Source organism: Macaca fascicularis, chromosome 2 (assembly GCF_037993035.2).
Source record: "Macaca fascicularis isolate 582-1 chromosome 2, T2T-MFA8v1.1".
Classification (NCBI taxonomy): domain Eukaryota; kingdom Metazoa; phylum Chordata; class Mammalia; order Primates; family Cercopithecidae; genus Macaca; species Macaca fascicularis.
In genome coordinates, this window is record NC_088376.1 from 101,101,947 (window position 1) to 101,127,057 (window position 25,111).

The following is a 25,111-nucleotide window of genomic DNA, read 5'->3' on the forward strand; positions in this document are numbered from 1 at the left end:
AATTGCTCACCGATAATCCCAACACTTTGGCGGGCCAAAGCAGGAGGATCACTTTGAGGTCAGAAGTTGGATACCAGCCTGGCCAACATGGTGAAACCCCATCTCTACTAAAAATACAAAAATTAGCTGGGCGTGGTGGTGTGTGACTGTAATCCCAGCTACCTGGGAGGCTTAGGCAGAAGAATAGCTTGAACCTGGGAGGCAGAGGTTGCAGTGAGCCAAGATTGCACCACTGTATTCCATGCCTGGGTGACAGAGCGAGATTTTGTCTTAAAAAAAAAAGGAAGGAAAAAGAAAAAGAAAGATAAAATGGAGGTCTTTCTGCCAGGACAAAAATAGTACACAACTTTGGACATGAACATTTTAAACATTCTGAGTCTCTATGTATACTTATATAATCTTGCTTTACTTTTGCATAATTATTTAATTATGATCTTGTAGTCTATTATATATCATAATACCCTTATTTCTTCAAAGAAGATTATTAAAGGGCTATGAAGAAATTATGTAGCTTCTCAGTTTCTCCATGAATCTGATTAATATCTGTGACGGCCTTGCATTAAAAACTTTATTTAGTTTACAGAAAAAGTTTGCCAATCCCTCCTAAGTCACAATTCCCACCACATTTGCATCCTGCTTTAACCAACTGATAGATATTTTTATAGTGAAGGAAAAACTTAGAAAAAGTACATTTTACTAACATAAAAACAAAACAAGTACAACAAACCAAACAAAAATGGTTATACAAAAGGAGTGTATTAATCTCTGAATACTGACTGACTCTTACATGCTCATTTCCTCCTATACTTCTAAAGATACTTCTAGAACTGATGTGTTTAAAACAGATTGATGTCTGTGTCCGGAGCAGGGCAATAAAATAAACTCAGTTGCTCAAAAAAAAAAATAGTTTATTTAGCATTTCTGCATTATTTAAATGAGTCTTATTCTATTCTTTTAAAAGTCTGTCTTTAAAATATCCAAATTAATATATTAATCACTAACACACAGTGGTGGTTATAAATAAAGGCTCTAATTATGTTGTGTTTTTAAATATATCTTCAAAATATATTAATTCCTCTTGAACAAACAAACAAAAAACATGAAAACATTCACCTCTCCCCTCTGGTAAACAAGATGCCAACTGTGGGTTATGGTGGAAAGACATACTGGATACTTACATGGTGTTCAGCAAATGGATTGAACATGGAACCAGAAACAGAAACACCAGGACAATCTGAAAACAACAACAACAACAAAAAAGAAAAAACAAGCTTTATCATTCCCCAAGACCTTTTCCAGGTTATAAAAGCAAGAGAGGAGGCAAGAAAAACTTCCAAACTGACTTGAAAAGTTTTAAGAAGTGATAGAGCCTGTATTACATAAAACTTATGAGACAGTTGACCCTAGGAAATTATAACAGTTTGCCAATGTTTCCTGGGCAAGCTGATCATTAAAATTAATATCTAAAATATACTGAATATTTCCTGCATACTAAGTGCTATGCTAAGATCATCTCATTTGAATTCAGAAGACCCATATGAGATGAGTACCATTTTCATTCCCATTTTACAGATAAAGAAACTGAAGATGAGAGAAACTGGCCAGGCACGGTGGCTCATGCCTGCAATCCCAACACTTTGGGAGGCCGAAGTGGGCAGATTACTTGAGGTCAGGAGTTCGAGACCAGCCTGGCCAACATGACAAAACCCTGACTCTACTAAAAATACAAAAATTAGGCAAGCCAAGGTGGCGGGTGCCTGTAATCCCAGCTACTGGAGAGGCTGAGGCAGGAGAATTGCTTGAACCTGGTAGGTGGAGGTTGCAGTGAGCTGAGATTGCGCCACTGCACTCCAGTCTGGGTAACAGAAGGAGACTGCATCTCGGAAAAAAAAGAAAAGAGAGAGAGAAAAAAAAAAACTAAATTAACTTGCTCAGGTAATTGGCAGAAAAAAGATCAAACTTCAGAGAATGATTTAACAATAACAAGTCTGGTTTATTTGGAAGCAGAAGCCTTCCAAAACTCTTATTTACTTTTTATATTTACTACATTTTTGTTTATTATACATGTGAGGTTTCTTTCCGGATGTCAAACTTTTTTCATGTACAATCTATATTTTATTGTACAAAAATGCTTAAAACGAAGATTTGAGACTCAAAGAGAACAGAACTACAATATACCTCAGAAGTACCTTGTGAGAAAAGCATTGTTATTACTATTTTACAGATTAGTTAAGACCTTAGGGGCTTGGAGAAATAATGTGAATTCTCAAAGGGCAAAAGTTGACCTAGGACTTGACCCGTATCATGTGAATAACTTCAGGTGTGTAAGATTGACTTGAGAATATTCCTTAGGCCATGGCACATTGCTATCATTAGGCATTCACAGGGAATCTGAGAGATTATATGAACACATCACAGTACAATTGGCCCTCAATATCCATGGGTTCCACATCTGTGGATTCAAGCAACTGCAAATAAAAAATATTTGAAAAAAAATCGCATCTGTACTGAACATGCAGAGTTTTTTCTTGTTATTGCCTAAACAATATAGCAGAGCTACTATTTACATAGCATTTACATTGTATTGGGTATAAGTAATCTAGAGATAATTAAAAATATAGGCCAGGCATGGTGGCTCACACCTGTAATCCCAGCACTTTGGGAGGCCAAGGTGGGCAGATCACAAGGTCAGGAGTTGAGGCCAGCCTGGCCAACATAGTGAAACACCATTTCTACTAAAAATACAAAAATTAGCGGGCATGGTGGTGTGCACCTGCAATCCCAGCTACTTGGGAGGCTAAAGCAGGAGAATTGCTTGAACCCAGGAAGTGAAGGTTGCAGTGAGCTGTGAGCTGAGATTGCACCAGTGCATTCCAGCCTGGGTGACAGAATGAGACTCCATCTCAAAAACAAAACAAAACAAAACAAACAAAACACAAAACAAACAAAAAAAAAAACTATACAGGAGGCAACAAAATACCAGCAAATAGAATTCATCAACACATTAAAAAGATCATGCATTACGACCAAGTGGAATTCAGCCCAGAGATGCAAGGACGGTCCAATATATACAAATTAATTTAAGTGATACAACATAATAACATAATAAAGGACAAAAATCATATGATCATTTCAATTGATGCTGAGAAAGCATTTAATAAAATCCAACATCCCTTCATGATAAAAAAAAAAAAATTCCTCAAAGAACTGGGCATAGAAGGAACATATCTCAACAAAAGCCATATACAACAGACCCATGGCAGTATCAGACTAATGCAGAGGAACTGAAAGTCTTTCCTCTAAGATCTGGAACACAACAAAGATGTCCACTTTCATCACTGTTACTGAACATTTTAATAGTAGTCAGTGTCCCAGCTAGAGCAACTCAGTAAGAGAAATAAAAAAAAAGGCATACAAATTGGAAAGGAATAAGTCAAATTATCCTTGTTTGCAGATATGATCTCATATTGGGAAAAACTTAAAGACTCTATCAAAAAACTATTAGAACTGATAAACAAATTCAGTAGAGTTGCAGGATATAAAATCAACATAAAAAATCAGTAGCATTCCTGTATGTCAATAGTGAACAATCTGAAAACAAAATCAGGAAGGTAATTCCATTTACAATAACAACAAATCAAATAAAAACCAAGAAATAAACTTAATCAAAAAAGTAAAAGATCTCTATAATAAAAAGTATAAAATGTTGATAAAAGAAATTGAAGCGGACACACAAAAAATAGAAAGATATTCCATGTTCATGGATTGGAAGAATTAATATTGTTAAAATGTCCATATCACCCAAAGCAATCTACAGACTCAATGCAATCCCTACCAAAATAATAATAACATTCTTCACAGAAATAAAAAAAAAATCCTAAAATTTATATGGAACCATGAAAGGCCCAGAATAGCCAAAGCCATCCTAAGCAGAAAGAACAAAACTGAAGGAATCACATTACCTGACTTCAAATTATATTACAGAGCCATAGTAACCAAAATAGCATGGTACTGGCACAAAAACAGATACACCGACCAAGGGAATGGAATAGAGAACCCAGAAATAAATCCATATATCTACAATGAACTCACTTTTGACAAAGGCACCAATTACATACACTGGGGAAAGGACAGTCTCTTCAGTAAATGGTGTTGGGAAAACTGGATATCCATATGCAAAAGAATGAAACTAGGCCCCTATCTCTTGCTGTATATAAAAATCAAATCAAAATGGATTAAAGCCTTAAATCTAAGCCCTCAAACTATGAAACAACTAAAGGAAAACATTGAGGAAACTCTCCAGGACATTAGTCTGGGCAAAATTTTTTCTTTTTCCTTTTTTTAGAGATGGGATCTCACTATGTTGCTCCAGCTGAAGTGCAGTGGCTATTCACAGGTGTGATCCTGGTACTGATCAACATGGAAGTTTTGGCTTGCTACATTTCTGACCTGGGCCAGTCCACTCCTCCTTAGGCAACCAAGTGGTCTGGTTCCCTGCTCCTAGGAGGTCACCACATTGATGCCAAATTTAGTGCAGATGCCTGATTGGCATAGTGCGTTATAGCTCAGAACTCCTGGACTTAAGCCATCCTCCTGCGTCAGCTTTCTGAATTCAGCAGATTTCTTTTTTTTTTTAAAAAGACACAGTCTCACTCCGTAGCCCAGGCTGGAGTGCAATGGCACAATATTGGCTCACTGCAACCTCTGCCTCCCAGGTTCAAGAGATTCTCATGCCTCAGGCCCCCCAAGTAGCTGGGATTACAGGCATGCCCCACCACATCTGGCTAATTTATGTATTTTTAGAAGAGATGGGGTTTTGCCATGTTGGCCAGGCTGATCTTAAACTCCTGGCCTCAAGTGATCCGCCTGCCTCGGCCTCCCAAAGTGCTGAGATTACAGGCATGAGCCACCGCGCTGGTCAAGCAGATTTCTTAACTAATACCCCAAAAGCACAGACAATCAAAGAAAATGGATAAGTGGGATCATCAGTTAAAAAGCTTCTGCACAGCAAAGGAAATAATCAACAAAGTGAAGAGACAACACATAGAATGGGAAAAAATATTTGTAAACTGTAAAAATATCTGTCAAGTGGTTAATAACCAGAATATATAAGAAGCACAAACAACTCTGTAAGAAAATATCTAATAATCCAATTAAAAATGGGCAAAATATCTGAATAGATATTTCTCAAAAGAAGACATACAAATGGCAAACAGGTATATGAAAAGGTGTCCAACATCACTGATCATCAAAGAAATGCATATCAAAACTATATTATCTCACCCCAGTTTAAATGGCTTTTATCCAAAAGACAGGCAATAACAAATGCTAGTGGGGATGTGGAGAAAAGGGAACCCTCATATACTGTTGGTGGGAATGTGAATTAGTACAGCCACTGTGGAGAACAGTATAGAAGTTCCCTCAAGAAACTGAAAACAGAACTACTACATGATCCAGCAATCCCACTGCTAGGTATATACCCAAAAGAAAGGAAATCAGTATATTGAAGAGATATCCGCACTCTCGTGTTTATTGCAGCTCTACTCAACAATAGCCAAGATTTGGAATAAACTTAAGTGTTCATCAACAGACAAATGGATAAAGTAAATGTGGCACGTGTATATGATGGAGTACTATTCAACTACAAAAAGGAATGAGATAGTGTCATTTGCAACAACATGGATGGAACTGGAGGACGTTATGTTAAGTGAAATAAGCCAGGCATGGAAAAACAAACCTTGCATGTTATTACCAATTTGTGGGAACTAAAAATTAAAACAATTGAACTTATGGAGATAGAGTAAAATGATGGTTACTAAAAGCTGTGAAGGGTAGTGGTGGGGGTGGGGGAAGTGGGTGTCATTAATGGGTACAAAAATATAGTTAGATAGAATGAATAAGACCTAGTATTTGATAGCACAAGAAGGTGATTACAGTCAGTTATAATTTGTTGTACGTTTTAGAATAACTAAGGGAGTGCAATTGGAATGTTTGTAACACACAGAAATATGAATGTTTCAGGTAATAGATACTCCATATACACTGATGTGATTATTGCACATTGTATGCCCCTATCAAAGTATCTCATGTACCTCATAAATATATATACACCTACTCTGTACCCATAAATTTAAAAATAAAAAAATTAAAGTGTACCGGAGGATGTGTGTAGGTTATATGCTAACACTATCCCATTTTATATCAGAGACTTGAGCATACTTCCATTTTGGTATCAGAGGAGGTCCTGGAACAAATCCCTCACAGATACTGAGGGATGACTGTACTTATAATGGGGGATAGAAATGAGAATGGGAGCCAAAAATAAAGAAGGATGTTAAACTTTTCATATTATCTAGGAGTTTTGGCAGAAGTCTTAAAAGCTGAAAACAATATAATAGGTGTCAAGGTTTCTTACATTTTGAATAAAGAAACCAATCTTTTCATACAGAAAATGCTTAAAAAGATTGTTGAAGGAATTCTGCCAGGACAAGCTTCCTAGCAATTTTGCAAGAGAAGGCAAAGAATTAAATGGTAGATTGAAGAGGGTGATGGTAAGAATATCCTTGTGAGAGTTGTGAAGGCACTGTGACATTTTCACTCCCCATGAAGAAGAGAAGGTGTATTAGTTATCTATTGTTGCATTGCAAATTATCCCACAACTTAGCCGCTTAAAACAATAATAAACATTTATTGTTTCACACAGTTTCTGTAGTTCAGAAATTCAGGAGCAGTTTAGGTGGTTGGTTGTATCTCAGAGTTTCATGAGGTTGCAGTCAAGATGTTATCTGATTAGTCAAACTGAGGTTACATGCACATACTTTAACTACAAAAGTGAGTAACTATCCTCATTTTCTATAGTGGGAGTATTGCTCACCACAACTAAGACACATACAGTGAGGAATTCCACACACATAGAACGAGGGCTCATATGATAGACAGCAGAAAATAAAACCACAAAAATGTCAAACACAAAGCCATCCCTTTTGTTGCCCAACACCAATATAACCGTTGCTTCCAATGTTTATATTTCAAAAAAGTGTTGCCACTTAATATATTGCAATGTTCCTTTATACAATCAAAGATGCACTCACATTATCACTCTCCAAGGAAGCCAATCCAATGTGTCATCAGTTACCACATCCATCAACCCAATTCCAAATCTAGAACCATCCATCACCAAGTCTAGTTGGTGGCCATTCCCCTTCAGGTTCTGTACTGATATCACATCCACATTCTGATACTTATGGACTAAATGATGAAGTTTACAACAGTATCACACCCTATATACAACAGTGAAGTATAAAGGCTAAAGAAAGAAAATAAAAGTGAAAACACATAAAAGAATACATGAAACATTAAAAAATACATAAACAAGATGACAGCTCTCATTTCTTCCCCTGATCATAAGGCCTTCCCTCCATTTATGACTTCCTTTCTCTACCGGCGATTCCATGCTCCTTTTCCTTTCAGCCAGTACCTTCATTTCTAAGGGATCCAAGCATTTGGTAGATCTATCTGTTTAAAGGTATTATACCAGCTAAACTATTTTTTTGCCTGGTGATAAGTTTAATCACATCAAACAATACCATAACTTTTTTCCTCTCTTTCACCTTCCTCTTCTCTTGCTTATCCAATGACAGATGACATGGAAAATGGTCAGAGGGCAGTCTCAGCTCCAAATCAAAGGAATCATTGTTTAGTTCTTGCTGGAGGAACTCCTTTCCTTAGAAACAAATCTCTAACCCACCAAAGCCCAGAATTTCAGAGAATGGAAGTCTAAAAAATTGTTTTAAGTGGGGGGTCATTAGGTATAATATCCCTTTGTTTCTAAATCTATTTATTTTGCCTATGGCAGTGTGGTGGTTTTAAAATATCTCCACTATCAGAGGAACCCACCCCCAATATTTCAACGTGGGTTCTTTCTATTTTCCCTAAGTGTTGACCAGTCTGAGAAATAAAGAGAAAGAGTACAAAGAGAGGAATTTTACAGCTGGGCCTCTGGGGGTGACATCACATATCGGAAGTACCGTGATGCCCACATGAGCTGCAAAACCAAAAGGTTTTTATTAAGGACTTCAAAAGGGAAGGGGGTGTATGAACAGGGAGTAGGTCACAAAGGTCACATGCTTCAAAGGGCAAAAAGGAGAATAAAGATGACATGCTTCTGAGGCCAATAAAGATCACAAGGCAAAGGGCAAAGCAAAGATCACAAGGCAAAGGCAAATCAAAAACTCCTGATAAGGGTCTACATTCAGCTGTGTACATATTGTCTTGATAGACATCTTAAACAACAGAAAACAAGATTCAAGAGCAGAGAACCAGTCTGACCTCAAATTTACCAGGGTAGGGTTTCTTCCCCACCCTAATAAGCCTGAGGGTACTACAGGAGACCAGGGCGTATTTTAGTCCTTATCTCAACCACATAAGACAGATACTCCCAGAGCTGCTGTTTATAGACCTCCCCCCAGGAATGCATTCCTTCCTCAGGGTATTAATTATTAATATTCCTTACTGGGAAAAAGAACTCAGCGATATCTTCCCCACTTGCACGTCCGTTTATAGGCTCTCTGCAAGAAGAAAAATATGGCTGTATTCTGCCCAACCCCTCAGGCAGTCAGACCTTATGGTTGTCTTCCCTTGTTCCCTGAAAATCACGTTATTCTGTTCATTTACAAGGTGCATTGATTTCATATTGTTCAAACACACCTGTTTTACAATCAATTTGTATAGTTAATGCAATCATCACAGTGGACCTGAGGTGATGTACATCCTCAGCTTATGAAGATAACAGGATTAAGAGATTAAAGTAAGACAGGCATAAGAAATTATGAGTATGAATTTTGGGAACTGATATATGTCCATACTAAAATGAAATCTTCACAATTTATGTTCCTCTGCTGTGGCTCCAGCCGGTTCCTCCGTTCAGGGTCCCTGACTTCCCGCAACAATCCACAAACACACAATGAGCCCTCTCCCGCACACTCCGTGGGACCTAAGGTGTCACGGCATGGTACCATTTTGGGAAAGAAGCCACTGCCAAAGTACATCCTGCCCCAGGATCTAATGGCCCCTATATCTCCAATATCCCTGGGGCCCTGCGGTCATTCCACCATGCCCATACAGAAGACTGAGTGCCAATATCCCAGCCAGACCTAGCAGTAGAGCCATGACTCCAGCACTAAAGTCCACATACCACTCTGTGATCCAAGAAGGAGATAGTCCAGCACAGTAAGGAGGTCACACTCAGGAGTGAGGGAGCCAATGTGTATGCCCAGCCACCTGGTACCCACTGCTGCCAGCAACCCTATCCCCTCCAGTGATGAGGCTGCCTTATGCATGGGCACCCCTAGAGACCAAAGATCAGCCCACCTAGAGGCTGTCACCACTGAAGACCCTGCTCCCTCCAGCAGCAGAGCTACCATGTACCTCAAAAAGTCCCCAGGGACCAAGGACCTGCCCACTTAGCACCCACTGCTGCCAGCAACCCTGCCCCATCCAGTAGTGGAGATATAGCATGTGTATATGTCCCCCAAGGACTGAGGACTGGTTTACCTAGTACACACCACCTCTGCTAATCCCACCCCCTCCAGAGGTAGAGACATCACATGCTGTGTTCCTCAGGGACTAGTGCCCACCACAGCTGGCAATGGCACTCCTGTAATCAGTAAAGCTGTTGTTCCAGGTAAGCACCCTCCCATAATCCGAGAACTGACCACCAGTGGACACTTACCACCAGCAAAACTACACTATTGCCTCCACAAATGTCCAGTCCATGCCACTGTGGCACTCAAATACTGCTGATGCTGTCAAAAATCACACAGAGACTACATAACTGTTATTGCTTCTCAGCCTTTTGTCTAAGATCGAGTGTGGAGACTACACTACTGCACCCACTCAGAACCAAAGCCAAAGCACCTTACACAATCAACACTATAGGTCACAACTACAGGAAAAAAGTCTTTCCCAATCAAAGCTACTCCATGAAATTGGGAGAGGTGACTGTTTCACCAGATGCACAGATATCAACCTAGGAACACAAGAAACATAAGAAAACAAGGAAACACAACATTACCAAAGGAACACAATAATTCTCCAATAACACATTGCCCAAAATGAAAGCTATCAGATGCCTAAAAAGGAACTGAAACTAATGAGCCTAAGGAATCTCAGCAAGATACAGGATAAATACAGACAATTAAATGAAATCAGGTAAACATTAACACTCTGAATGAGAAATTCAACAAAGAAATACATATTATTTTTTTTAAAGAACCAAACAGAAATCTTGAAGCTAAAAAATTCCACAAATGAAATAAAAAGTACAATAGAGAGCTTCAACAACAAACTAGAAAAAGAAGAAGAAAATAATTTCTGAACTTGGAGACAGGTCTTTTGAAATAACTCAGTCAGACTAAAAAAAGAAAAAAGGATTCAAAAAGAATAAAGAAAGCCTACGGTACTTACAGGACACCATTAAGCAAACAAATATTCACATTCTGAATGTTTAAGAAGGAAATGAGATGAAAAAGGAATAGAAAACCTATTTGATGAAATAATCACTGAAACCTTTCTAAGACTTTGGAGAAATATGGACATTTATATCCAGGACACTAAAAAATCTTCAAATACAGTCAACTCAAAAAGGTCCTCTCTGAAGCACATTATAATCAAACTGTCAAAAGTCAAACACAAGGAGAGAATTTTTAAAACAGCAAGAAAAAAATGTCAAGTCACATGTATGAAAATCCCCATTAAACTAACAGCATTTTTCTCAGCAGAAACCTTACAGGCCAGGAGAGAATGGGATGACATATTCAAAGTGCTGTAAGAAAAAAACTGCCAAGTAAGAATATCAAACCAAATAAAACTATCCTTCAGAAATGCAGAAGAAATAAAATTTTCCCCAAACTAAAACTGAGGAAATTCATTACCACTAGACCATCCTTACGAGAAATACTTAAAGGAGTCCTACACCTGGAAGCAAAAGGATGATAGCTACCATCATGAAAACACAAAAGTACAAAACTAACTGGTTGAAAAGATACACAAATGAGAAAGAAAAATAAATCAAACCTTATCACTGCAAAGATAAATGATTAGAGGAAGAAAAAAACAAAGAATTTCAAAACAACCAGAAAACAATTAACAATATGACAGGAAAAAAATATCATATTTTAATAATAACCTTGAATGTAAATAGATTAAATTTCCCAATTAAATAATATAGACTGGCTGAATGGATTAAAAAAACAAGACCCAGGCCAGGCACAGTGGCTCATGCCTGTAATCCCAGCACTTTGGGAGGCTGAGGCGGGAGGATCACTTAAAGTCAGGAGACCAGCTTGGCCAACATGGTGAAACCTGTCCCTACCAAAAATATAAAAATTAGCTGGGCATGGTGGTAGGCATCTGTAGTCCCAGGTACTCAGGAGGCCAAGGCAGGAAAATCACTTGAACCCAGCAGGTAGAGGTTGCAGTGAGCCAAGATTGTGCCACTGCACTCCAGCCTGAGAGACGGAGCAAGACTCCATCTCCAAAAAAAACCCCAAACAAACCAAGCGCCAACTGTATGCTGCCTATAAGAAACTCACTTCACTTGTAAAGACACACATAGACTGAAAGTGAAAAATATAAAAAAGAAATCTCAATGAAATTTCTGCAAGAAAACATTGGAGAAACACTCCAGGACATTAATCTGGGCAAAAATTTCTTGAGTAATACGTCACAAGCACAAGCAACCAAAGCAAAAATGAACAAATGGGATCACATCAAGTTAAAAAGCTTCTGCACAGCAAAGGAAACAATCATCAAAGTGAAGAGACAACACAAAGAGTGGGAGAAAATATTAGAAAACTAGCCACATAACAAGAAGTTAATAACCAGAACATATAAGGAGCTCAAACACTTCTATAGGGGAAAAAAATCTAATAATCTGATCAAGAAATGAGCAAAAGGTCTGGGTGCAGTGGCTCACGCCTGTAATCTCAGCACTTTGGGAGGCCGAGGCAGGATGATCACCTGAGGTCAGAAGTTCGAGACCAGCCTGACCAACACGGAGAAACCCTGTCTCTACTAAAAGTACAAAATTAGCCGGCTTGGTGGCACATACCTGTAATCCCAACTACTCGGGAGGCTGAGGCAGAAGAATCACTTCAACCTGGAAGGCAGAGTTTGCGGTGAGCTGAGATCATGCCACTGCACTCTATCCTGGGCAACAAGAGCAAAACTCCATCTCAGAAAAAAAAAAAAAAAAAAAAGAAATGAGCAAAAGGTCTGACTCGACATTTCTCAAAACAAGACATACAAATGGCAAACAGCATGTGAAAAAGTGCTCAACATCATTAATTATCAGAGAAATGCAAATCAAAACTACAATGAGATATTATCTCACCCCCAGTTAAAATGGCTTTTATCCAAAAGTCAGGCAATAACAAACGCTAGCAAGGATGAAGAGAAGGGAGAACCCTCGTATACTGTTGGTAAGAAGGCACATTTGTACAACCTTTATGGAGAATCATTTAGCAATCTCAAAAAACTAAAAATAGAGCTACCATATGATCCAGCAATCCCACTACTGGGTATATATCCAAAAGAAGAGAAATCAGAATATGAAAGAGACATTTGCACTCCCATGTTTGTTGCAGCACTGTTCACAATAGCCAAGATTTGGAAGTAACCTAAGTGTCCATCAACAGATGAATGGATAAAGAAAATGTGATACTTACACACAATGAAGTACTATACAGCCAAAACAAAACAAAACAAAACAAAAAAAAACCCAGAATCCTGTCATTTGCAACAACATAGGTGGAACTGGAGGTCGTTATATTAAGTGAAACAAGCCAGGCACAGAAAGACAAACATCACATGTTCCCACTTACTTGTGGGATCTAAAAAAGCAATCGAACTCATGGATATAGAGAATAGAAGAATGGTTACCAGAAACCAGGAAGGGTAGTTGGGGGTGGGGGGAGGTAGAGATGGCTAATGAGTACAAAAAAAAATTAGAAAGAATGAATAAGACAGTCAGTATTTGATAGCACAATGGGGGGGCTATAGTTAATAATACTTTAATTGTACATTTAAAAATAATTAAAAGAGGATAATTAGATTGCTTGTAATAAAAAGGAAAAACGCAAAACAAAAAGGATAACTGCTTGAGGAGATGGATACCCAATTTTTCATGATGTGATTACCATGCATTGCATGCTTGTACCAAAAGATCTCATATATCCCATAAATGAATACACCTACTATGTACCTACAAAAGTTAAAAATAAAAATAATTTTTAAAATGCCAAATGTAAATGCAAACAGAAACCAAAAACAAGCAAGAGCTTTTTACTTTAAGTCAAAAACTGTAAAAGGAGAAAAAGAGTGTCATTATATAATAATAAAGGGATCAATTCAGTAAAAGGGTATAACAATTTTAAATATATATACCCTCAGATATACAAAGCAAATATCATTAGATCTAAAGGGAAGACAGACTCCAATACAATTAAGTTGGGGATTTCAATACCTCATTCTCAGCTTTGACCAGATAATGTAGATAGAAAATCAACAAAGAAACATCAGATTTAAACGGCAATATAGACCAAATGGACCTAACAGACATTTACAGAACATTTTATCTAACAGCTGCAGAATACACATTCTTCTCATCAGCATATAGAACATCCTCCAAGATAGACCATATGTTAGCCCTAAAAACAAGTCTCAACACATTTTTTAAAATCAAAACCATATCAAGCATCTTTTCTGACTACAATGAAATAAAACTAGAAATCAATAATAACAGAAACTTCGGAAACTGTGCAAACACATAGAAAGTAAATAACATGTTCCTGAATGATAAATGTGTCAGTGAAGAAATTAAGAAGGACGTTTAAAAATTTATTGAAACAAATGAAAATAGAAACACAACATACCAAAACCAATGGGACACATCAAAAGCATTACTAAGAGGAATGTTTATGACAATAAATGCCTACATCAAAAAAGCAGAAAGATTAAAAATAAACAAACTAATGATGCACGTCAGGGAACTACAGAAACAAGAACCAACAAAACTCAAAATTAGCATAAGGAAATAAATAATGAAGATGAGAGCAGAAATAATGAAATTGAGACAAAAAAATACAAACCAACAAAACAAAAAGTTTTTTGAAAAGATAAAATCAACAAACCACTAACTAGACTAATTTAAATAAAAGAGAGCAACAACCCAAATAAATAAAATCAGAAATGAAAAAAACAACTGTTACCACAGGAATACAAATGATCATTAAAGACTATTATGAAACAACTATATGCCAACTAGATGAAAAGCCTGGAGGAAATGAATTCCTGGACACATGCAACCTACCAAAATTGAATTGGGAAGAAATAGAAAACCTGAACAAATCAATAGCAAGTAATGAGATTGAGGGAGAAATAAAAAGTCTCCCAACCAAGAAAAGCCTAGGACCAATGGCTTCACTGCTGAATTGCACCAGGCATTTAAATAACTAATACCAATTCCTCTCAAATTATTCCAAAAAATTAAAGGGGAAGGAATTCTTCCAAACTCATTCTACAACCCCAACATTACCCTAATGCCAAAACCAGGCAAAAACACAACCAAAAAAAGAAAGCTACAGGCCAATATCCCTGATGAACATAGATGTAAAAATTCTCAACAAAATATTAGCAAACCAGATCCAACAACATATCAAAAGGATTACACACGATGATCAAGTGGGATTTATTCCAGGAATGCAAGGATGATTCAACATATGCAAATCAATAAACAAAAGATACATCACATCAACAGAATCAAGGACAAAAACCAAATGATCATCTTAATCAATGCAGAAAAGGCATTTGATAAAATTCAACATCCTTTCATGATAAAAATTCTCAAAAAAGTAAGTACAAAAAGAACATACCTCAACACAATAAAGGCCATATATGACAAACCCACAGCTAATATCATCTTAAACAGGAGAAAGTTGAAATTTTTTCCTCTAAAAACTGGAAAAAGACAAAGATACCCACTTTCACCACTCTTACTCAACTTAGTATGGAGAATACTAGCCAGAGCATTTAGGCAAGATTAAAGAATAAAGGGCATCCAAGCCGGAAAGAAAATGTCAAATTGTCACTATTTGCAGATGATATGATCTTATATACCGAAAACTTAAAGACTTCATCAAAAAATTCTCAGAACTGATGAACAAATTCATAAAATTGTAGTATATAAAATCAATATACAAAAATCAGTAGAGGCCAGGCACAGTGGCTCACTCCTGTAATCCCAACACTTTCGGGGGCCTAAGCAGGAGGAACACTTGAGGCCAAGAGTTCAAAATCAGCTTAGTCAACATGGCAAAACCCTGTCTGTACTAAAAATACAAAAATTAGCTGGGCGTGGTGGCATGGGCCTGTAATCTCAGCTACTCAGAAAGCTGGGGCATGAGAATCACTTGAATCTGGGAAGTGGAGGTTGCAGTGAGCCGAGATCATGCCCCTGTACTCCAGCCTGGACAAAAGAGTGAGGCTGTGTCGCAAAAAGAAAGGGAGGAAGGAAGGAAGGAAGGAAGGGAGGGAGGGAGGGAGGGAGGGAGGGAAGGAGGGAGGGAGGGAAGGAAATTATAAAACTCTGATGAAATAAATTGAAGAGGACATATACAAAAATGGAAAGACATCAATGTTCATATATTAAATTAATATTGTTAAAATGACCAAACTACCCGAAGTGATCTACAGATTAAATGCAATCCCTATTAAAATACCAATGACATTCTTCATAGAAATAGAAAAAATAATCCTAAAATTCATATGGAACTACAAACAACCCCAAATAGCCAAAGCAATCCTGAGCAAAAAGAACAAAGTTGGAGGCATCACACTAACCTCAAAATATACTATACAAAGCTATAGTAAACAAAACAGCATAGTACTGGCATTAGAAAAGACACATTGACCAATGGAACAGAATAGAGAACCCAGAAATAAATCCATGTATTTATAGCAAACTAATTGTTTTTTTGAAACAGGGTCTTGCACTGTCACCCAGACTGAAGTGCAATGATGTGATCTCTGCTCACTGCAATCTCAACCTCCTAGGCTCAAGCAATCCTCCCACTCGAGTAGCTAGGACTCTCGAGTAGCTAGGACTACAGGTGTGCACCACCATCCCCGGTTAATTTTTGCTTTTTTTGATAAAGACTGGGTTTTGCCATGTTGCCCTGTTTGGTCTCGAACTCCTGGGCTCAAGCAATCCACCTACCTCAGCCTCCCAAAATTGTGGGATTATAGTTGTGAGCCATTGCACCCAGTCCCCCATCACCCCCCAACCCTTTTTTTTTTTAAGACTGGATCTTGCTGTGTTTCCCAGGCTGGAATGCAATGACCACTCACAATCATAGTATACTGCAGGCCTCAAACTCCTGGGCTTAAGCAATCCTCCTATATCAGCCTTCAAGTAGCTGGGACTACAGGCATGTACCACCATGCCTGGCAATTAACTGATTTTTAACAAAGGCCCTATAACATATTGGGAAAAGAACAGTCTCTTCAATAAATGGTGCTGGGAAAACTGACTACCCATATGAAAAGGAAAGAAACTAGACTCCCTATGTCTCACTTTATACAAAAATCAATGCGAAATGGATTAAAAACCTAAATATAAAACCCAAAACTATGAAACTGCTAAAAGATAATACAGGAGAAATGCTTCAGGACATTGGCCTGGGCAAAGATTTTATGGATAAGCCCTCAAAAGCACAGGCAATGAAACCAAATATAGGCAAATTGGATTATATCAAACTAAAAAGCTTCTGCACAGAAAAGGAAACAATCAATAGAGGAATGAGACAGCCAACAGAATGAGAGAAAATATTTGCAAAGTGTTCATCCAACCAGGAATTCATATCCAGGAAGTACGAAAAACTCAAACAACTCAATAGCAAAAAAAACCCCAATAATTTTTAAATGGGCAAATGATCTGAATACACAATTCTCAAAAGAAGACATATAAATGGTCAACAAATACATGAAAAAAATGCTCAACATCACTAACCATCAGGGAAATACAGATCAAAACCACGATGAGATATCATCTCACTCCAGTTAGAATGGCTATTATGAAAAAGACAAAAACAAATGCAGAGGGTGAGGGTGCAGAGAAAAGGGAATTCATACACTATTGATAGGAATGTAAATTAGTTCAACCGTTATGGAAAACAGTGTGTAGATTTCTCAAAAAACTAAAACTACAACTACCATATGATCCAGCAATCCTACTACTACCCAAAGAACAGGAAATCAGTATGTCAAAGAGATATCTGTGCTCGCATAGTTACTGCGGCACTATTCACAGCCCCCAAGATATGGAGTCAACCTAAGTGTCCATCAAAAGAAGAATGGATAAAGAAAATGTAGTACATATACACAATGAAATACTATTCAGTCATAAAAAAGAATAAAATGTTGTCATTTGCAGCAACATGGATAGCACTGGAGGTCATTATCTTAAGTGAAATAAGTCAGGCACAGAAAGATAAATACTGCATGTTCCCAACAATATGTGAAAGATAAATAAGTTGATCTCAGAGAAGTAGAGAACAGAATAGTGTTAACTAGTGGCTGAGTAGGGTAAAGGAGAGGATTATATAGAGAGAGGTTGGTTAACACATATAAAATTACAGGTAGGCAAAAGGAATAATTTTTGGTGTTCTATATCGCTGTAGGGTGACTATGGTTAACAATAACTTATTCTATATTTTCCAATAGCTAGAAGAGTGGATATTGAATTTTCCCAAAGCAATTATTACAGATTGTATACAGGTATCAAAATATCACACTGTACCCCATATATATACAATTATTATGTGTCAATTAAAAAATACATCCACAAATTTATTGACACTTCATAAAAAAAGGAGTCATCTGGCCGGGCGCAGTGGCTCAAGCCTGTAATCCCAGCACTTTGGGAGGCCGAGACAGGCGGATCACAAGGTCAGGAGATCGAGACCATCCTGGCTAACACGGTGAAACTCCGTCTCTATTAAAAAGTACAAAAAACTAGCTGGGCGAGGTGGCGGGCACCTGTAGTCCCAGCTACTTGGGAGGCTGAGGCAGGAGAATGGCATAAACCCGGGAGGCGGAGCTTGCAGTGAGCTGAGATCTGGCCACTGCACTCCACTGCACTCCAGCCTGGGTGACAGAGCGAGACTCCGCCTCAAAAAAAACAAAAACAAAAAAAAAACACCGACGGCCTTAGTAACTAAGTTCTAATGAATTGACTGTGGCTTAAAGTGATACTGCATGACTTCCACTGTGAGTTAGAAAAAGCATTATAGCTTCCAACCAGATTTTTCTTCTTTTGGATGCTCATCCTTGGAACTCAGCATATTGTGAGGAACCAAACAGTGCTGTGGAAAGATCATGAATAGGTGTTCTAGCCACAGCTTCAGTTAAGGACTAGGTCAACACCAGTATCAGTCACCGGACATGTAAGAAAAGGGGTCTTCAGATGATTCCAGCCTCAATCTTGTAGCTGCCCCTGCTGATGTGAAGTGGATAGTGGAACAGAGACAATCTGTTCCCACCAAGCTCTGCATAAATTACAGATTTGGAAGTAAAGTAAGTGTTGCAACTGTTTTAAACCATTACATTTTGCAGGCGGTTAAACAGCAATAGATAAAAGGAACAGGAAAAAAGAGTGCTGAATATTGGACACTAGTTCAGAGCATATACTGCATCCTACAGGACAGTATCAAAAAGGGTTATCTCCCAGAAGGCACCATAACTAAGTCTTCAATATGTCTTCAATAAGACAAGATACTCCTCAGTGATTGAGTACACAATTAGGCCAATAAATTCTATGGGCAATAGCCCATTGCATTACTTCTTTCATTGTAGAGTGAATTTTTTGGTCGAAAGCAAAAAGCGTTAGAGAAAATGATAGTGTCTAAAGCACTAATTCCCTAGATGGTGGTGTCAGTGGAAGTACAGTGAGCAGGGGAAGCAAATCTCAATCTAGAATAAATATATTTCAGAGAGAACAAATAAGAACTCCCTCAATGATGGGAGAGGGCCAATGGCCAATGGAATGGACTTGCCTACATGTGGCTGGCTGATCCTCTTAGAGCATGGGGTATTGGTCACTGCTTCTGAACACCCAGCAGTGGCTTGGTGATCTGAACACTCAGCAGTGTTCAGTGACCTGAACACCCAGCAGTGGCTTGGTGATCCCATGCATAGCTCCAATCCTGCTGCCATTGCCATTGTCATTGCCATTTATTTCATGATTCCACTGAGCAGGCAGTAAGGCTGAGTTTCATCACAAAGCAGTTCATTTCATCCATATGATTCTTAAGGTTTATTCTGAGAGGCCCATCACTATATCCCTTCTGGAGTCTTCTGTCACTAGTTCCCCAATCTTGCTCTTTCCATGTCTTTGACAAACTGGCCGAAAAATTATCCTCTGACCCTGAATTGACCATTTCTCCTTTCAGCCAAAGTGAACATCAAAACATACTGGTGAAAATTCTGCCCACTGAAAGAACTTCACTACTTTAATATTCTTCAGGTCCAAAGCAGGTCTACAACATAACAATCAATTTTTGGCAAGTACCGGCATATTGTCCAGAGCAACATACCTGTATGGTACTTTGCACATCATAGGTGCTCAATGGACACTTAAACAATTTTTAAAATATAGACCACATTTTTTCCCTCGCTATATTTCAACAGCTTCCCATTGGTCTAAGAGACCCTGCTGGGTATGGACTCTGCATACTCCTTTCACTTCCTGTACTCTGAGCCTTGACCCTCAGTTCCTGTAATGTTCCATGCTCTCTCCTGCTACAAGATCTTTGCTCAGACTGTTCCCTCTCCTTGACTAGTTAACTCTTGACTCAAGATACTTCCTGTCTTACAATCATCTTTCTTCAGAGTACTTATTTCTGTATTAATTCCTGTCTCATCCTGGGACTCTAAGTTCTATGACTATGTGCACTCACCACTGATTCCCCAACACCTAATATAGTGCCTGGCACATATGAGGTACTATTTAATATTTTGTTAAATGAATGAATACATGAATCAGTGAATGAGTGAGCCTGTAATGATGCAGTAATTTACTTCTAAGTTATCACTGCCAGTTTTGCTTAAGCAGCTTTCTGCCATCACAATTTTTACTCCTCTAATTCACATTTCTTTATTAATTTAAGAACAAGTATTTGTCAAGACAACTTTTCTAAGCATTACTTATATACTAGCACTATGCAACAGAAATTTGTGACCACAGATGTAATTTGAAATATTCTAATATCCATATGACAAAATTTAATAATAAATTTTATTTAGCCTAATATGCCCCCAAACATCATTTCAACATGAAATCAATACAAAAAATTATTAATGAGATATTTTACATTCTTTTCTTCAAACTAGTCTTTGAAATTTGGGGGTAGTTTACAATTACGTATCTAAACTGGAACTAGCTATATTTCAAGTGCTCAAGAGCCACAGATGACTAGCAGATACAACATCAAATCCCACAGTGTAGTTCTATAGGATTCACTTTCACTAGAGAGGGCCTGATCACCCTCAGCTCCTATAATTAGTGTCAGTGAAAACCACACTTTCACCCAGAAGGACCTAACTGTTCTAGTATAAGAGATGATTTAAACTAGAACTGGGTTTTCAGTTCAGGGTTTGGAACTGAGTTGTCTCTGGGAACAATTTTAGCTGATGTACCGTTTTCACCTTCCTGTAACATCTTTCTGTCTTTTTTTTTTTTTTTTTTTTTGAACTTTTAAGTTCAGGGATACAAGTGCAGGTTTGTTATATAGGTGAACTTGTGTCATGGGGGTTTGTTGTACAGACTATTTTGTCACCCAGGTATTTTTTTTTTTTTTTTTTTTTTTTTTTTTTGAGACGGAGTCTCGCTCTGTCCCCCAGGCTGGAGTGCAGTGGCCGGATCTCAGCTCACTGCAAGCTCCACCTCCCAGGTTCACGCCATTCTCCTGCCTCAGCCTCCTGAGTAGCTGGGACTACAGGCGCCCGCCACCGCTCCCCGCTAATTTTTGTATTTTTTTAGTAGAGACGGAGTTTCACGTGTTAGCCAGGATGGTCTCGATCTCCTGACCTCGTGATCCGCCCATCTCGGCCTCCCAAAGTGCTGGGATTACAGGCTTGAGCCACCGCGCCCGGCCTGTCACCCAGGTATTAAGCCTAGTACCCGTTAGTTATTTTTCCTGATCCTCACCCTCCTCCCACCCTCCACCCTCCAAAAGGCCCCAGTGTGTGTTGTCCACCTCTTTGTGTCCATGCGTTCTCATCATTTGGCTCCTACTTACGAGAACACGCCGTATTTGGTTTCCTGTTCCTTTGTTAGTTTGCTTAAGGAAACGGCCTCCAGTTCCATCATGTCCCTGCAAAGGACATGATCTCGTTCTTTTTCATGGCCCCACTTTTTATCCTTTTAATTTAAATGGATTATTTGCTCTTCCCGAAGATGGAGGCAATCTCCTTTGCAAGGACTTCTATTCTTCCCCCTTTGAGGCCAAGATACAATTCTCCGCATTTTTAGGTACTTAATAGTAAATCACTTGGTTCCCCTGCTTGTCTAGGAAGGGTTAGGAGATCGTCCAGCGCCATGTCTTGCACTGTTAATTCTTTCAGTGCTTTCATTTCGCTTGGACCTCTCGGGGAGGGCCTGGAAAAGAGAGCAAGCCAGGGTCTAGGGCCACACAGAAGTGGATTTGGATTGCTCACTCAGCCCTGAAAAGTGGCTCTCTCCCCATCAGTATTATACTTGCACAATGATTTTGTTTTTAGGTGCATCTACCTCACCAGGTGGCTACCGGCCATACAGCAACGAACACCACCCAGGAAACACATATCCTGTCTACCTTCAGACCCGCCACTGATCCTTGGCCAAAGGGAAACGGGCAGAACATCCGCCCGGTCTGAGCCACCTCCGGAAGTGACGTCGGAGTGTCAACATGCAAGATGGCGGCCCATCACCGGCAGAACACAGCAGGGCGGAGGAAAGTGCAGGTATGGAAGCCCGGTTCCTCGGCCTTCCGGACGCGGCTGGCAGCTCCGGGCCCACTCCAGCTAGAAGGTGTCCGGGACCACGGCCGGCCGGGGTAGCGGCATGGGGCGAACGGGGCGGGGCGCGGCCGGCCTTGAGGGGTGGGGCCGCGGCGCTAACGGCTTGAGGAAGGGGCGGGGGTCGGCCTGCGTGGCCCTTGGGGCCCAGGCCCGGGACCCTCGCGGGCGGCGTTCTGAGCCCGGGATTGCTGGTCGCCGCTTTTCTGTAGGAATGGACTTGCGGGGTCGGGATAGGCTAGTTCCCCGCCCACTTGCCTCCCTCTTCCCCTGCCTTTCTTCGAAGCGCTCTGCCCTCGCTGCGTCTGAGCGGAGGCCTCCAGGGGTTTCCCGGGAGGGTGGGCGTTGGAGGAGTGAGCGGCCTGTGCGGGGGCGTGGCGAGGCGGCGGAGCATCGACGGCCCTGCGGGGTTTCTGCTGAGGATTCCGCACTTGGGAGCCCCCAGCCTTCTCTTATGTTGGAGCTGTCCCCTGGGTAGGTGGAAGTGACATGAGAATGTGCGTGGGGAAATTATAATTTTAATTGGGAATTTAAGTTCGTCTTCACTATTTCTTCACCTTCAGTGTGCATCGCTGAATCTTTCTTTATTGTTTGTATAATTTATTGTCCATGTGGTAAAGAGTTGTCTAATCTTATCGTGTGTGTCTTGTGCCTTGTGCCTTTGTGAATTCACTTTTGTTTGGGGTTACGCTTAAGAGTTATTGCCACTTCGGGGAACATCACACACCGTGGCCTGTCGGGGTCTGGGGGAGGGATAGCATTAGGAGAAATACCTAATGTAAATGAGTTGATGGGTGCAGCAAATCAGCATGGCACATGTATACCTGTGTAACAAACCTGCACGTTATGCACATATATCCTAGAACTTAAAGTATAATAATAAAAAAAGTTATTGCCATTTAATATTTTCCGTGATGCAGGGAATAAAAGCCCTCTTACAGGTGTTTGCCTGCAGGTGTATTGTATGTGGTAGTGGCAGTTTGGTGCATTTATTCTTTAAACATTTACCTAGCACTTAGAGTGGCCCCCAGAGGGGAAAAGGGATTGAAAGGTTGTAGGAATAATTTACACCTAGGCTTTCTTTATAAAACACAGCATTATATGGAGTTCTGCAGGTTGAAATCAAGTGTCAGATGAAGGTGGTTAGATAAAGGGATCCTTCAGTAAGGTAATCCCAGCAGAAGGTGGTAGGTTATAAAGTCTTCTGAGTAGTTCACATCTTGGTTTTATTGATCTCATTGATCAGCACAGTGTCTTAAGCACTCACTGTATGTTTGTTGAAATGAGTGAAATTAATGAGTCTAAACTCACTCTGTTAGGTGAGTTTTTCAGTGCATTAGTGATAGGATTTCAGTATCACCAGCATCCAAGGCAGGTAGTGAGAATGTCTCCTCTGGATGGAAATATAACTCAAAATTGTAACCTGATTGTATTACAAGTCTATAACACTATATGGTGGTATACTTCTCTGGGGAATAAGGGTAGTTCATCAGGCCTTTCAGTTTATTGCATTAAGACTTAAAAGTCCTATTACTGCAGTGTGTTCCCTGCTTGCTTCCTTCCCAGGCCTACCCACTCCCAAAATGCATGCAATAAAGTATATATATTTTAAAAAGACTTACAAGGCAATTGTACTAGTATGGGATGAAGAAAATGTAAATTAACTGCAGCAGGTTTGGAAAACCAATGTTTTAATAGGCTGAATGTGAGCCAGTGCATGTAGAATGAGACAGGTGATGGATAATGCCACTTTTCACTGGTCAGAATAAAAAATTAGAGTTTGCTCTTCCGCACTTAGGACCGTGTTCTTCATAGGTAGCAATCAGATTGGTGAACTGACTTGAAATTATTTCCTATGAAGAACTTTTGAAAGAGCTGTCTGAGATTAACCTGCTGAAGAGAAGATTCAGGTAGCTTTCAGAATTTGTCCCCAAGGTATAGAAGCAGCCTGAGAAGCCACAGGGATTGATTTCATCTGAACCATCATTGTCTATGAGGTGTTATTTAAACTAATGAGTGTTCATTGTAAAAATCCCAGCAAACAAAAGTATAGATTAGAGTTGCCCTCCATGCTTCCGAGAAAGCTGCTGTGGGCAATGTCATGTTTTAATCCTAGACCAGAGTTTATCAACCTGAGCATTCTTGAAATTTTCGTCTGGATAATTCTTGGCTGTGTCTGAGGGAGGGAGCTGTCTTATGCATCACAGGTTCTTTAGCATCATCCCTGGCTTCTACCAGCTAGATGTGGTAGCATCTCCCTGGTTGTGACAACTAAAAATGTCTCCAGACGTTTTCAGATGTCCCCTCGAGGGCAAAACTGCTGCTGGTTGAGAACCACTGTTCTGTACCTCTTCCTGCTTGTGTACCTGACTTAACGTGATTTTTTTTTGCTATAAGTGGAGCCATAGTATTCACTGTTTTGTGTCTTGCTTTGTCAAATTTTTAAATAAACACTCCCTTTAGCCCAGAATTCCTTATCTAAAAATATATTCTACAAATTTGCATATGCATATATCTGTCCCTACTTATGCAAGGGTGTTGTGTGAAGCCATTCTTGAATTGCTATAAAGAAATACCTGAGACTGGCTCATTTATAAAGAAAAGAGGCATAATTGGCTCACAGTTCTATAGGCTTTACAGGAAGTATGGTGCTGGGATCTGCTCGTCTTCCAGGGAGGCCTCAGAGAGAGAGAGAGAGAGTCAGAAAAGCAGGTCAACATGGCATATTCCCATTTCCACAAAGGAAATACGTGTTTTAAAAGTCTGTAAGGGTCATAGCAGTGATTATCCCTTTGGGAATAGATTGTGTGATTATAGATAAGACAGGACATGGGATATCTTTTAGTTTGAAGTATACATAACTTTGTATTTTTGAACTTTTTACCACAGTATTTGCTCTTATACATCAAAAAGAAAACTTCTCGTTTTGGAAAAAGCATATATGGGTACTTGCAGTAAAATATACTTTGTCTCCTGACTGTCTCAGACCAAGGGATAGTAG

At 39.3% G+C, this 25,111-nt stretch overlaps 1 protein-coding gene and 1 long non-coding RNA gene across 8 annotated transcripts in view; one reads left to right on the forward strand and one right to left on the reverse strand.

Moving 5' to 3' along the window:
* Window positions 1-1,110: 1,110 nt before the first annotated feature.
* LOC141409664 (uncharacterized) lies at window positions 1,111-21,954 on the reverse strand. The gene is made up of 3 exons (XR_012430995.1): window positions 21,845-21,954; window positions 21,354-21,428; window positions 1,111-1,234 (listed from the first exon to the last, which is right to left on the reverse strand). It is a non-coding gene; the product is annotated as an uncharacterized lncRNA (long non-coding RNA).
* Window positions 21,955-21,990: 36 nt separating this feature from the next.
* Window positions 21,991-25,111, forward strand: part of WDR48 (WD repeat domain 48) — a 46,489-nt gene continuing 43,368 nt past the window's right edge. For 4 of the 7 annotated variants that reach the window (XM_015445681.4, XM_015445682.4, XM_005546699.5 and 1 more), the window contains exon 1: window positions 21,991-22,056. In XM_015445681.4, the coding sequence (XP_015301167.1) occupies window positions 22,009-22,056 (48 nt within the window). In that variant the 5' untranslated portion in view covers window positions 21,991-22,008. Of the gene's footprint in view, window positions 22,585-25,111 lie in introns of all 7 variants that reach the window. The other 3 variants (XM_045386455.3, XM_074031725.1, XM_065540371.2) reach the window with 2 other exon arrangements.